Source organism: Triticum urartu, chromosome 7A, assembly GCF_056163025.1.
Source record: "Triticum urartu cultivar PI428250 chromosome 7A, HENAU_Tu73, whole genome shotgun sequence".
Lineage (NCBI taxonomy): Eukaryota > Viridiplantae > Streptophyta > Magnoliopsida > Poales > Poaceae > Triticum > Triticum urartu.
The window spans coordinates 702,893,752-702,908,462 of NC_141879.1; the positions used below are offsets into that span (position 1 = coordinate 702,893,752).

Below are 14,711 nucleotides of genomic sequence, written 5' to 3' on the forward strand. Positions count from 1 at the left end.
AAAAAGAGTTGGCTAGGAGGCAACGTGCAAGAGACCGCAGTAGTAATATGGCAGACGAACAAAGGGAGCGGAGAAATGCACAGAGACGGGCATCTTATCGGAAGAAAAAGGAAGAGGGTACGATCAACCTCCAAAACAATAATCAAGTGCAGCGTGAGCGACGAAAGGAACAACGAAACAGCAGGACCCGTGATGAGCAGGGGGAGTCAAGTGCGAAGAGAAAGGCAGACTATGCTAGAAGGAAAAACACCCCATGTGCTGAATCGATCGCAATGCCACGTCCAGATCTAACTAGCGCATTGTCCAACTCTCCCTCTTTCAACACTCATGCCAATTGTCCGACCCTCACACTTCCAACCATCACGCAACAATCCGGCGGTGAACAGATAGATCGTGCTACAACTGTCAAGTCGGCCCCCACATACATTCGCAACACCGAAACCGATGGTAGTTATCCCATCAACGATCATCTTTCATTTTGTAATCATTCATCGGTTATTTATACCAAATTCGATAATGTTGTAGGTGCATACCTAAGCAGAACCTTAGGTGATGGTGTTGTAGATGGCGACCTCATCGAAATCAATGAGCACCTACAAAGTGCCGACAGCAAACCAGTGATCCAGTAACAATTGCGGATAATGGAGTCGACGAGCAGAGTCAAGAGTCCAGAGCTCAGCGTAGGACAAGAGAGCGAGCTTGCAAGGGAAGTATGGCGGCAATGAAGCTTCAGGAGAAAATTGGCAAGCGAAAAATATGTACGCAGGTGCCACGTGGTGAGAGGAATGCTTTGCTAGATCGTCGTAATGAAAGGTTTGCAGGTAGGGTTAATACCCCAACCGTCAGGTCCATCTCCATACCGAAAATGAGATCAACGGGACAACCTACCGTAGTTGAAGCACACAGTGCCTCAACATCATCTAGCACGCCGGAGTACACGATCAGAAGTGAAGGTAACACCCCCATCCTTACTCTCCTTGCGTCCCTTGAGACTGAACCCTCATTTGTGTTGTTTGGCACCTGGGCAGACGACATGGACGCTTACCTCAATGGTCTCATGAATGATGATGTCAATCCTGACGACCTCTTTGACGATGAATATTACCTGTTTGCTGGTGAAGGTATGTACAATCGCTTGAGCGTAATCCACATGTTGGGGGTATCACACTAATTGGAAACATTGTTTGCAGGCTCAGATGCTGATGACTTGGAGCACAACGAATTGGAAGACTCAAGTCACAAAAACTATGGCGACCATGTTCCATTTGACTATGTGTACTCAAACCTACCAGACAACACACACATCCTGAAGCACGCCGCAAACTGCGACCACTGCAAGGCCAAGAAGTTTGTCAGCGAGGCCCCGGGATTCTGCTGTCGCAGTGGGCAGATCGAGCTGAAGCAACAGGAGCCCATCCCGGAGCTCATGAGGCTTTGGTCTAGCACTGATGCGGACGCTAGGAATTTTTGGGAGAACATAAAGTTCTTCAACGGACACTTTTCCTTCACAACGCTCGGCGTCAGCCTCGATGAAACATACACAAACATGAAGTCTGGGGTGTACACGTTTCGGGCGCACGGCACCATCTACCACAACGTTCATTCCTTCGGGCCAACATCCCGTCCAGATCATCTACAGTTGTAGTTCTACGACGACAACCTAGGCCTAACCCATCGCAAGGCTGCCACCGAGCAATTAGACCAGGATGTCGTTAGAAAGTTGGTGCACATACTCAGGGAAAACCCGTACTCTCAGCAGTTTAGGAGTTTGGGTGCGCACAGAGACAACCTCAACGATTACAGGATAGACCTCAACACTGACCAGAGACTAGACCAACGGAAGTATAATAGATCTCTGTCATCTGAGGTCGCTGCAATTTGGGTGGAGGGCACTGACCTAGCGAAGAGGTTCGATCGTAGGATTACACTTTGCGAGAACGACAACCAGAGGCACAGTATACATGTGACGGCTGGCTCGTATGACCCGCTCTCTTACCCACTCTTCTACCCAAGGGGGGGGGGATCGGTTGGCACCCGAAACTACCTAAACATAATGTCCCTTGGCCGGTTGTGCAACAACCAAGAGGTGAATGTGATGATGATGATGATGAGGATGCAGGTAAGCCTTATGCGTATTCTGTGGTTTTGATGTATTGTGTAGTTCTCATATGAATTCTAATTTCCGCGCTACTCATCCATGTGCAGAGGGGAATAGCAGGTTATGCGTCTCCGTGAGAGACTACTACTGTTACATGCTGCAGACACGGCCTGGGATATTCAATCCCATACTCTGTGGAGCACGATTGCTACAGCAATGGGGGGTGGACATGTACATCAAGATTGAGAGTTGTAGGTTGAAATGGTACATGAAGAACCAGACAAAGATCCGTGCCGACCTGTATAAAGGAGTTGTTGATGCAATTACATCCGGGGAGACCCGGGCAAGCGCTGTTAGAGTAAGGATAGTGCTCCCTGGAACGTACCCAGGTGGCGACCGCGACATGAAGCGGAGGCATATGGATGCCATGGAAATTGTCCATACGTACGGGAAGCCTGACATCTTCTTGACCATGACCTGCAACCCTAACTGGGAAGAGATAACGAATGAGTTGTTTCCTGGTCAGACAGCGCAAGATCGACCTGATCTTGTGGCTCGTGTGTTCCATGGCAAGCTAGAGGCTATGAAAGAGATCTTGTTCAAGAAGAATATCCTAGGTGTTGTTGTCGCACATGTATACGTAGTCGAGTTCCAGAAGAGGGGCCTCCCCCACGAACACTTTTTGTTGATCATGGATTCTGTCTATAAGCTTGTCGTTCCAGAGCAGTACGACCGACTCATTTCTGCCGAGCTCCCAGACAAACAGAAGTATCCTGAACTCCACACCTTGGTGGTGAAACATATGATGCACGGACCATGCGGTGCTCTCAACCCCAAAAATGTGTGCATGCAACAGAATGAGTGCAAGTGCAGATACCCACGGCCGTTCAATGAAAACACGGCACAGGGCAAGGACTCATACCCAGTTTATCGTCGTCGAGATGATGGTTGGCAGGCTAAGGTCCGTGGTAAAATGTTGGACAACAGATGGGTTGTGCCATATAACCCTTACCTTCTACGGATGTTCAATTGCCACATCAACGTTGAGGTTTGCTCCAGCATAAAGGCCGTCAAATACCTTTACAAGTACATATACAAGGGCTATGATAGGGCTTCTTTCAGCATCGACCAGCCCGACGCCGATGGTAACATTGATGAGATCAAAAGATACGTAGACGCGAGGTGGGTTACTCCTCCAGAGGCGATGTGGAGGATATTTGGCTTCCCCTTGTGTGCAAATGACCCGCCTGTCCTACAGTTGCCTCTTCATCTCCCAAATATGCACAGGGTGGCCTTCAATGAGCAAGCTCACTTGACCGACGTAGTCGCCTCTGAGAATGCTTCCAAACCTATGTTGACAGAGTATTTCAAAGCTAACCAAAACCACCCTGGGCTAGGAATATATTGTACAAGGATTTTCCTGGAAGGTTCACATGGCAGAAGGGTAAGAAGTATTGGAAAGAGCGGGTGGAGCGTTATCAGATAGGTCGAATTGTGTCTGCCAATCCTGCCGAGGGGGAGCGATACTATCTGCGTGTGCTCCTAAACCATGTTGCTGGCAAGACATCCTATGAGGACCTGCTCACCGTGGAAGGTAGGCTATGCGGGAGCTTTAGAGAGGCTACCGAAAGGTTGGGACTCATCGAGGCAGATAACACGCTCGACGACTGTCTTACCGAGGCAGAGCAATGGGCGATGCCATGTTCGCTCAGGAGGCTCTTCGCAACAATTTTGGTGCACCGTGAGCCAGGCGACGTGCGTGGTTTATGGGATAGGCACCTCGAGCCTATGTCTGATGACTATCGGCGATCACACACGTGCCCTATTGAGATGGAATAGATGGTGTTGCTTGACATTAGGGGTATGTTGCAGTCCATGGGCAAAGACATAGCTGATTTCGCTCTTCCATGCATTGACGATGCGTTCGACCCAACCGAGGGCGAGGCCAGAGAAGTGATCGAGGAATCCAACATCGATTTTGACATCAACGACACTAAATTGGCATCGTCGCTAAACTTCGAGCAGAGGGTTGCATACGACGAGATACTAGCTGCTGTTGATGGCGTTGATGGGGGTGTGTTCTTTGTTGATGGCCCGGGAGGTACAGGGAAGACCTTCCTGTACAGGGCACTGCTTGCCAAGGTTCGAAGCGAGGGAAACATCGCTATCGCTATCGCTACGTCAGGCGTCGCGGCTTCTATCATGCCTGGAGGCAGGACTGCCCACTCGAGGTTCAAGATCCCATTGAGTTGCAATGATGGCGCCTCCTGCACCTTCACGAAGCAGAGTGGTACCGCCAAGCTACTGAGGATGGCCTCATTGATACTATGGGACGATGCCACCATGACTAAGCGACAGGCGGTCGAGGCACTGGACAACAGCATGCGCGACATCATGGGAAGACGGGACCGACCCTTTGGAGGAAAAGCTGTTGTGTTTGGCGGGGACTTCAGGCAGGTGCTTCCGGTCGTCAGGAGGGGGTCCCGAGGTCAGATAATCGATGCAACCCTCCGAAGTTCACATCTCTGGAAGGGTATGCGCCAGCTAAGGCTCGTCACCAACATGAGGGCTCATAATGACACCTGGTTTGCGGATTACTTGCTAAGGGTAGGCAATGGCACTGAGGAAGTTGACGATCAAGGAAACATACAACTCCCTGAAGATATTTGTGTGCCATCTACAGGCGAGGGTGACGACCTAGAGAAGTTGATTGACCATGTGTTTCCAAGACTAGATGACAACATGTCCGATCCGAATTACATGACTTCACGCGCAATCCTCTCCACCACAAACGACAACGTCGACAAGATAAACATACGCATGGTAGAGCGTTTTCGGGGAGAAGAAGTAATATACCATAGCTTTGACAGTGCAGAAGACGACCCATATGGCTACTACGCTTCCGAGTTCCTGAATGGGTTGACTCCCAACGGTCTGCCTCCGCATGCACTCAAACTGAAGCTCAACTGCCCTGTCATACTTCGGAGGAACATTGACCCGGCTAATGGTCTGTGTAACGGGACGAGGCTTGTGGTCCGAGATTTCGAGAGGAACGCCATCGACGCAAAAATCGTGATCGGCTAACACGCAGGTAGGAGGGTATTCCTTCCTCGAATAGCCCTATGCCCGTCTGACAATGACATGTTTACATTCAAGTTCAAGAGGAAGCAATTTCCTGTAAGGTTTAGCTTTGCTATGACGATTAACAAGGCTCAAGGACAGACGATTCCGATTGTTGGCGTGTACCTACCTAATCCGGTGTTCTCTCATGGTCAACTCTATGACCTAGCGAAGAGGAACATAAAGATCCTCATTGAGAAGGAGAAAGAGAAGGATAATGGCAAGAAGCAAAGTGGTAAATCAAAGAAGCGAAAAAGACCTTCCTTGTCCTTACAAACCTCGATGAAGAACATCGTCTATAAGGAAGTCCTTACAGGCTGAAGTCCGCACTTACGAAACCGGCGGGTTTTGAATATGACAATAGCATTTACTCTTATTCTATAGATAATTTGTTGCTCTGGAGCGCTTTTGTACAAATGTTTATCTTTGTTTCTTATTTGACTGCAATCTTTATTTAAACGTGCACGGCCACTATCAGATTAAGAATGCCAGCTTCAGTGGCGTTGCTACGGGCCAGTGCACTTCATCTTCAATTTTATCACGTTTTGCTCAGACTCTGAGGATTTAGAGTATGCATCTATACAGTTGGCATCCAGTACACCTATGATTTGAACATCTCGAGATGTAGGTATAGCCAATATGACCTGTTAGATAATAACATGATACGACCGCCCCCTGTTTTAAGTCTATATGTTTCAGTTCGGTTAGTATACACTAGACAAATTTAATTATTATGGCATTTTTGTCTATCAATAATGTGTGTGCATGTTTTCCTTAAGGAAACAACATATAGTTGTCTTCATCACCGGGAACACACTTTAGGTGCAGATCATGATATTTCAGTTGGGCAGTTTTGACATGGTACATTTTTTCAGTCAATATTTGTTTATCTTAAGCGGCAATACTTCTCTCTTCAAATGACACTACGACACCATATAGAAGTTGCATACATTTCAGCCGTTACTAATGTGACTACCATTGAAAATGTCGTGTTAGACTCGAATCACATCCTAATAGTTGTTATAAAAAAACGTACTATTGCTTGCCCACACATTGAAGTACTACATTTTTTATTACCCTGTATTTCTAAAAAATTTGCTACCATGCCGGTTTATTGCTAAACTCGTAAAGGTTTTCAAAATTAAAACTGTGGTTCCTAAACCCTGTTATGCTTTTATTTGCAGCACAATATGGAGATGCACAGTTACCACTTACCAGTAAAAGTAGTTCATGTTTTAATTTTGAGTGAACTGTTTGTTTTGGCCACGAGATACTTTTAAGTTTAAGGCATTAATTAGTTTTTCTTGAATAACTTGTGGGTGCATGCAGAAAACACATACTTCAGCATTTAATTGAAAAGGCTACTATTCTTAAATAGTAGTCTCTGTTGTTTCTCTTAAATAGAGAGCTCATAGAATGAATAAACAGAAGTGTAGATGTGATGAATAGAGTAGATAGAAGTACTGATCTTACAATTCTGTCATGTGAAGTGCATCATCGATTACGTGGCAGAAAACTCCTGTCCAATTGAAGTGCATGGATTTTCTCAAGGTCATCACGTCTGAATGCAAACAAAAACAAGAAGGAATGTCAGGATGTAGTTTGTTAATTGTAAACATAAATAATATGGTAGCAGCCGCTTCTTGTTTTGAAAATTGCAGTGCTCGGTTGACTGTATCAGATTAAGAATGCCCTTTCGACTAATCCAAAATTCGTGGCTGTAATTTCAAATTGCAGTGCTCGGTGACTATAGCCAAGAAGTAGAATTTTCATATCGCCTAGCTAGCCTGATGCATAATGAGTCATTTGAAATGCAGATGATGAAGGCAAACAAGTATTCGTCTGTCAGTAAGTAATAATTCTGTTAAGAACAGAACTAAAGGCAAGAAGAGTGCAGGTCAGAAAAAATTCAGATAACTGCAGGATAACGAAGCATGCATCTCTACTACGCCATATGTGCATAAAGTTCGGCAACCATTAAATCCCTAGCCGGAAACTAATGTGTGTCCCTAAACTTACATGTGGTAGTTTACTTCGGCATCGACTGAAACTGGCCTTGATTTCAGGTAACTGAAACTTAGGATGCGCATTGAAACTTAGTATTCCCAATAGACTGCTCAGCTTCGATAGATGAAGGTTCTCCATCATTAGCCTTGTTCTCATCATCATATTTGGCTGATTCTTGCCTTTGATCTTGAACTACAGAAACCTGTAGTGTGGATATACTCAGTACATACTGACTGACAAGGTATCAGGAAAATAAAGGAGTAGAATACCAGAGTTTCAGAGGTAAATATTGACAGTAGCAGATTATATTATATGCTTATGAACAACTAGCACTTGTAGGAATAACTAATACTAATTTAGTACTGTGGAAAACACCACGGCTCAAAAAAAACAATTACCTAACTCACAAACAAATAAAACATTCTACTATATATGAAGATCGATCCGACCATAAGGTCTCTGATTATGTTGGATATCCCTGTACTACCTCGATGATATATACTCCCTGTTTATAAGTATTAAAAAATACAGTAGTCAAATGTTTTATACTCCCATTCTGTCCCTCCCCTAAAAACTGAATCACAGGGATGTCATTGTTCTACTCCAACAGAACAATTATTCCAATAGAATAATTATTCCAACAGACAAAACTAATCTAACAGAACTTGTAATCAGGATGTCACATTACATATGAATCAACTTACCATCATTTGTTCAGATGATTTAAAATATTTGTGAGTATAGGCCATGTTACAAGCAGAAGAAAGTAAACATGAAGAGCCTCACCAGCATGATTGCGTGCAAGTGCCGGCGGCAGAGACGATTGCAGGGGGAAGCTGGAGCTAGCAATGCCACACTGACGCCTTGTGGGCAACTTGTTGGACATGGAGCAGCAGAAGGCCGGTGCGGCGGCTCACAGGATCCAAAACCGTCTTCCACGCCCATGGCTGTTGTCTCCGCGTCCGCCACGGCAGGCGTCTCCTCATGGCCAGCGCTGCTGCATCATTGGCCGGCTCTGCTTGCTGCTCGTGGACGTTGTGTGCTCCCTAGATGCCGCCGGAATGGAACCACCGCTGCGGCGACGCCAGGATTGCAGGAGCCACCTCCCGGACCGAACCACCGCTGCGTACCAATGGTTGGAGAAGCACGTCGCGGACGAGAGCGTATCAGATGAGGGCTTCCTTGGTTCAGGGAAGACGGCGGCAACAGGGATGAGGTCGAGGCGGAGCTCGAACTGGAAGGCAGTGGGCGTCGTAAATCCGAGCTCGGGGTGGGGAAGGTGGTGGCGGAGGGTGGGATGGGGCAGGGCCGGCGGCGTGCAAGCGCCAGAGCGTGGGCGGTACTTGGGTGCCGACGACCTCCAGCCATCCAGCGGTGGCGAGCGGTGGACCACGACGCCCAGGCTGCATAGCAAGCAATCGAGAGGGGGGGAGGTGGCGAGCGGCGGACCTCTAGCGGCGGCGAGCGGCGGACCACTACACCGGCGGGGCACCCTAATTCTTTTGAACGGATCGGGGAAGACAGGAGAGGCGCGAGTGGGAGGAGATGGGAGCGATTCCGTCGATCCACGGCTCCCCAGCAAGCGCGGCTCGAGGATGGCGTAGCTCTCGGCGAGGCGGAGTTCCTGGTCTCCTCGGGGAGGAGGTGGTCCAGCTATGGGCCGCGGTGGGCGAGGTGGGTCAGCGGTTGTTGAGCTGCGCAAGTGGGCGGCGGTGGTTGCCTCCTTCGCAGCAGCGCAGGAGGGCAGCGGCAGCGGCGCCGGCGGCGTAGTTGGGAGACGCACGTGGTGGGCGGCGCGGTGGGGAGAGGAGGGGGAGAGACTGAGAGGGACATCGGCCAACGCCATCGCAGGGGAGAGGGGGATAGAGTGAGTGGCTGGGAGGGGAGAGAGTGGGTGGGGAGAGGTTTTTTTTCTGAGCATCGGGTGGGGAGAGGTGGCCCGTTTAACTCAGGCCGGACCGTGCCGTTGCGGGCCGGCCCATTTGGCCAGGTCTGGCTGTGAGGAGGAGAGGAGTTAGGGGAGGTCCGCATAAGGATTTCTAAAAAAGGTCCGAATAAGATTGTAGGGTGAAAAAAATGCAATTGAAAATATATGTGTTAGTCTTACTTTTGTTTTTATTATATATTATAGATGTTTATATAATACAGAATAAAATATCATTATATTTTATATGTTTCACCTTTGTCCATCAGAGATAAACAGTGATGGACTCGAATGATGTTTCAAATATATCAACTGGCATATGCACTGATGTAACGATGACGCTCGGACCGAAACACCACGAGAAGAGGTGCTACACATGTTAACGCAAAAGGTGCATTATTTTATATTATTGTTTTTCAGAATATATGAGACATAGATATGGATTTTGGAGATGCACAAAAAGAATCTATTGACAATGGTTCCGAAGCGACGTCGCTGAAAGGGACCATCGGGTTTTTTACAATATAATGATATGAAAGCGGTGATATCTCATAAAAAAACAAAAAGGATGTCAAATTAAACTTCAATTATTATGCAATTATGACCGTGTTATATTGTCTCTACCTGCATTATGTTTATATAACTTCATCAAACCATTTTATATAACTTCATTAAACTATTTCAGAAGCCCTTGGCAATGCACGGGCATTCTACTAGTATTAGGTAGAGATACAGTGGCGATCCGTCACACACTCTAAAGCATATGAGAAAACGATCCGTCACACACTCTAAAGCATCTGAGAAAACCCTTCTATATGGTAGGCTTCCCCTCATCCTCGTGCGTCTCCCCTCTTCCGATGCACCAAGCATCATCCACCTGGCCTTGTGCAATCTGCTTGCCGGCACATGCGATGAACTCCCGCCGCTAAAGATCAGGTGGAAGTTTGACAACGGTGGCTACGCCATCATTACCGATGCAGACCATTCCTCAAACGGTAAGCAACGGTCCTTGTAGCCACGGGGCTACTCGACTTTGTTCAAAGTTCTAATCATGTACTGCAACGATAGAGAGTATTACTCTCCGTGCGTCCTCCACACGTTCTTGTACAACGAGGGGAGGTGGATCGAGCCTACAAATTTAGGTCGTGAGGCTAAGAATTTCTCCAATTGCGGGCCGCTCAAGCATTCCGACGCAGTCGTGTGCCAAGGGACCACACACTAGCTTGTTGGGTACCATTTAAGCCGTCACAATTACTTGCATACTATTGATGTAGATGTTGAGAATTCCAATGTCTCCATGACGAAGATTGTGACCCCGACTGAAGACAAAATGTCTGGAACGTATTATGAACCGCAACTTAGTGTTGCTACCGATGAGACACTATCATTGCTTTGCCTGCAAAGGCCGGGCCTACAGGTAAAAATATGTATGCAGCAAGGCAACAGAGGGAGTGAGAATGGTGGTACATGGCTATACACCCGAAACGTCGAGCTAAAACCACCCAAGCAGATTCGAGCAGAAGAGATGCACTTGACCCTCTTGGGAGAGAAGAGTGGCACATTGTTCGTCAAGGACAACTGCATGAACGTGTACGCTGTCGATCTCAAGACAGGGGTGATGAAGAGTCTCACGTACCACGGCAAGGTTACCCACGGGAAGGTCGTGCCCTTTGAGATATACTGGCCGATGTTCTAATCCTTTTTATTCTTGGTACTCGCTAGAAGCACATGGACTTGACTTGAGGGAACCGTCCTCTCATAATTGTTTTTCATTTAATTTTATAATCAGTTGGGTAAATTGTTATGTTTTGGTGTGGATGGATACTGGCTTGTGAGCTTAATAGTACCTCGCAAAAAAAAAAATACTCGATAGTAGTATGAAATATTTCACACTTTAGTACTTTGCAGGAAGTTAGATTGTATAAATGGATTATTTCGATGGTAATATGTAGATTGTCACTAGTAGAAAAAAGGCCTATTGTCCCCGTTCGTAAGGGCCTTTTGTCCCGGTTCCTGAACCGGGACTAAAGGGTCGGTACTAATGCCCTGTCCCTTTAGTCTCGGTTCAATCCAGAACCGGGACAGATGGGCCTCCACGTGGCCTGTGCGCGGAGCCCAGGCAGGAGGGCCTTTGGTCCTGGTTGGTGGCACCAACCGGGACCAATAGCCATCCACGCGTCAGCATTTCTGTGGCTGGGGTTTTTGTTTTTTTTGAGGGGGGGGGGGGGGTTGGGGGTTTTGGGGGGTTAATTTAGGTGTTTCATATATTGTGTTAGCTAGCTATAATTAATAGAGAGAAGTGTCCTCTCTTATGTCCGTGCTTGGTCGACGCTACGTACTATACATACGTATAGAGAGGACTAGACACGCTAGCTAGCTAGTAAGCAAACGAAGGAAACAGAAGATCGTCATGAACATATATGCATACAGAGAGAAGTGATATCGACCACCTCCCCTTCTCCGATAGATTGGTCGAACAACAAGTTCTCGTATATCTATCCGACACTACCGGCTACATATATACAATAATTATCTCCTACAAATATAATCTCCTAACATATGGACTCATGGTCCACATAGTATTCTCCGTCTTCAGCGATCACGTGGTCAAGAAAGAATGCCGCCAATTCCTCTTGAGTTGCTCGCATGCGAGCTGGTGCTAGGAGTTCATCCCGCTTCCGAAACATCTAATTTGAAGAAGGGGGTCAATACATATATATATGAATGAATGAAACTCAACACAAATGATGGAAATAAAATAAAATTGTGAATGTTGTTATTTACGCACTTCATATTGTTCGTCAGAGTAGCCCCGCTCACAGGTCGTGTGGCGGATGGACTCGCAAACGTAGTATCCACAGAAATCACTCCCTTGTTCCTGCCACAACCACTTTACAAGAAATAGAGGTCAATCAAACTGATAAGCAAGAATGCCAAATGGTATCCATGAAACTAGCGCTTGAATCAATAGGAGATGCGCGGAACATGCTACTATATTACTTACTTTCGGGTGTCTAAATTGCAGCTTCTTCGGGAGTCCCGGAGCTTTTTTGGTGAATTTTTTCCAAACCCTGCCAGACAAAAAAAACAATTACTTGATATATTAGGAAATGAACAAAGTTGCTGATATGGTGGATACTGATCGATTTAACTTACTTCTCGAGCATTTGAGTCATGTCCGCATAGTCCTGGGGATCTTTTCGTCTTGAGTCTAAGACGGTTACTAGTCCCTGCTCAAGCTTAATCTCTAGGAGAATATAGTGGAAACTGCACACGCATGCATAACTCATCAATTACATTACTATAACCTTGACTAATATATAAGGGAAACCGAATATGCACAAGACAGTAACACTCACTTAAAGTTGTAAGGAAAGAGTATTATATCTTTGTTTTCATTTATTACCAACGATCGTAGCAAGTTGTCCTCGGTATCTGCGGCATGAAATTTAATCTCAGTTGCATCTATGAGATATGTGTTAATGAACACAATATCACCGACTTGTATTTTCTTCAATTCGGCGATCTTCAATCTGCATAATATAGTGAGGATAATTATAAATACATGCAATGAAAGAGCTGAGCTATATAGAGAGACTTAATGACAGAAGTAGTACTACTTACAGACAGTAGCAGGTGACCATTGCTTTATCGAGGGCCAATTGATTGAAAAACTGAAAGAACTCCTCAAATGGAACAGGCAACAGTTCAATTCCAACGAGGTCATGCTCCTTTTTAACTCTCACATACAAAGTAATCCTCCCCCCAGACTCTCTGCAGATTTTCAAGTACCAATCATGCAATCTTCGCATCATCGTTGATAGAGATCTTTCATCTTTGACGAGAGGCTTCCCGTACTCGTATCTTTGTATCTGCACCTCCATGAAATCATAATGTACATCGTCGGGCAGGTAATCTCCAAGATTGCTATAACCGGGCACCATCCTCGGATCATTAGCAACGATGTCGCTAGGCACCTTGAGCGGGGGCACGATTGCTTCGCTTGTTCGCCGAGCTGGGAAATTTGTTTCCCAACTCGTCGTTCTTTCAGCCTTTGATCACTGACAGTACTTCCCGACCGCTCCGCTTCGGCAAATTACTTTCCAATAATGCGCTCATAGTTTCCTTTCGGCGGAGACTTGGGTGGTTTTGTCAGGGCAGCCAGAGTGCGCTTCGCTTTCACCGGATCTACCTTCTCCTCCGGAGGTGGATGTTTCTTTGCTTTCACCCCTTCAAAGAAGTTCCTCACTTCTTCTCGCGCGATCTCGGCGTTCTCCTCCGGGGTCCTCTGTATGGTATCTTCTTTGGAGTCTTCAGAGAAGGACCAAATCCGTATGTCCTCCTGCCTCTGGCTGTACTGCTAGACGCCGGCAGAGCAGACGGAGCGGTTGTCTTCTTTACTTGCTTACGAGGCAGAGGAGAAGGATTACGATGCGCCGGAGCAGCCAGAGCGGCGGCAGGTCTCTTCCGCCCTTGCTGACGAGGCGGAGAAGGAGGAGGCTGGCTGCTCGGGCGCGCCGACGCAGGCGGAGAAGGAGGCGGAGTGCCGCCACGCGCCGGAGAAGGAGCCGGCCGAGTGCCCTGATCGTCACTCACCGGAGGAGGAGGCGATGGAGGAGGCGGAGTGCCCTGACTTGCCAGAGGAGGAGGAGGAGGCGGAGGCGTCCAGTTCGGAAGGTTGATGAGCTCCTTCCGCCATAGGCATGGAGTCTTCAGAGCAGACCCCAGCCTAGTCTCCCCTTCACCGGTAGGGTGGTCAAGCTGGAGGTCCTCAAATCCCTCCATTATTTCATCCACCATCACCCTAGCATATCCTTCTGGAATCGGCCGGCAGTGAAAAGTTGCGCCGGGTTCAGTAGGATAAACAGAGCCAACAGCCGCCTTGACCTACAAATTCATCCATTGCGTCATAAGGTGGCAATTTTGAGACTCCGTGATAGCATCCACGGGATAGCTGGCAGGAGCCGTCAAGGCATGCTCCGGCTGAAGCAGCTCGGTGGAAGCCACGCTGCTTCTCCGCTGAGATGGCGGGGTAGCTTCGGGGGAAGCTTTGGCAGTACGTTTGCTGCGATTTGCTTCTCGTTTCTCTATCGCTTGTACCCTTGCTTGCAGCGCCTGCATTTGGGTCTGCTGCATTTTTTTCCTCCTCTCATGGGATTTGTAAGCGCCTGCGTCCGGAAACCCAACCTTCCATGGAATGGAGCCTGGCGTGCCTTGTGTCCGTCCAGGGTGCTCAGGATTCCCGAGGGCCATTGTGAGCTTGTCATTCTCTCTATCTAGAACGAACATCCCTTGCTGCGCTGCTTCGATATACTGCTGAAGCTTCTTGACTGGTATGTCCATTTGATCGTTCGTCCAAATGCACTTCCTTGATACAGGGTCCAAGGTTCCGCCAGCCCCGAAGAACCAAGTCCGGCAACGGTCTGGCCAGTTAATTGTCTCTGGTTCGATCCCTTTATCAACCAGATCATTCTCAGTCTTCGCCCACTTAGGCCGGGCTACGAGGTAGCCACCCGACCCCGTGCGTTGGTGATGCTTCTTCTTCGCAGCATTTTGCTTGTT

The 14,711-nt window shown here is 47.5% G+C and overlaps 2 protein-coding genes and 1 pseudogene across 2 annotated transcripts; 2 read left to right on the plus strand and 1 right to left on the minus strand.

Annotated features, from left to right (window-relative positions):
- Nucleotides 1-712: 712 nt before the first annotated feature.
- On the plus strand, nt 713-3,937 carry LOC147961803 (uncharacterized). The gene is made up of 5 exons (XM_087533948.1): nt 713-1,121; nt 1,191-1,638; nt 1,738-1,977; nt 2,162-3,542; nt 3,662-3,937. Exons 1-5 carry the CDS (start codon nt 713-715, stop codon nt 3,935-3,937), a joined length of 2,754 nt encoding a protein of 917 aa, XP_087390074.1.
- A 36-nt stretch (nt 3,938-3,973) lies between these two features.
- On the plus strand, nt 3,974-5,182 carry LOC147961804 (uncharacterized). The gene has a single exon (XM_087533949.1). It carries the CDS (start codon nt 3,974-3,976, stop codon nt 5,180-5,182), a length of 1,209 nt encoding a protein of 402 aa, XP_087390075.1.
- A 3,025-nt stretch (nt 5,183-8,207) lies between these two features.
- On the minus strand, nt 8,208-9,071 carry LOC147961805 (uncharacterized; annotated as a pseudogene).
- Nucleotides 9,072-14,711: the final 5,640 nt, after the last annotated feature.

Excerpts from the sequence above, each read along its gene's own strand:
- LOC147961803 (XM_087533948.1), top strand. The coding sequence starts at position 713 with ATGGCGGCAATGAAGCTTCAGGAGAAAATTGGCAAGCGAAAAATATGT. Across the intron at positions 1,122-1,190 it reads TTACCTGTTTGCTGGTGAAG|GCTCAGATGCTGATGACTTG; the intron begins GTATGTACAATC and ends CATTGTTTGCAG. Across the intron at positions 1,978-2,161 it reads ATACATGTGACGGCTGGCTC|TTCTCATATGAATTCTAATT; the intron begins GTATGACCCGCT and ends TGTATTGTGTAG.
- LOC147961804 (XM_087533949.1), top strand. The coding sequence starts at position 3,974 with ATGGGCAAAGACATAGCTGATTTCGCTCTTCCATGCATTGACGATGCG.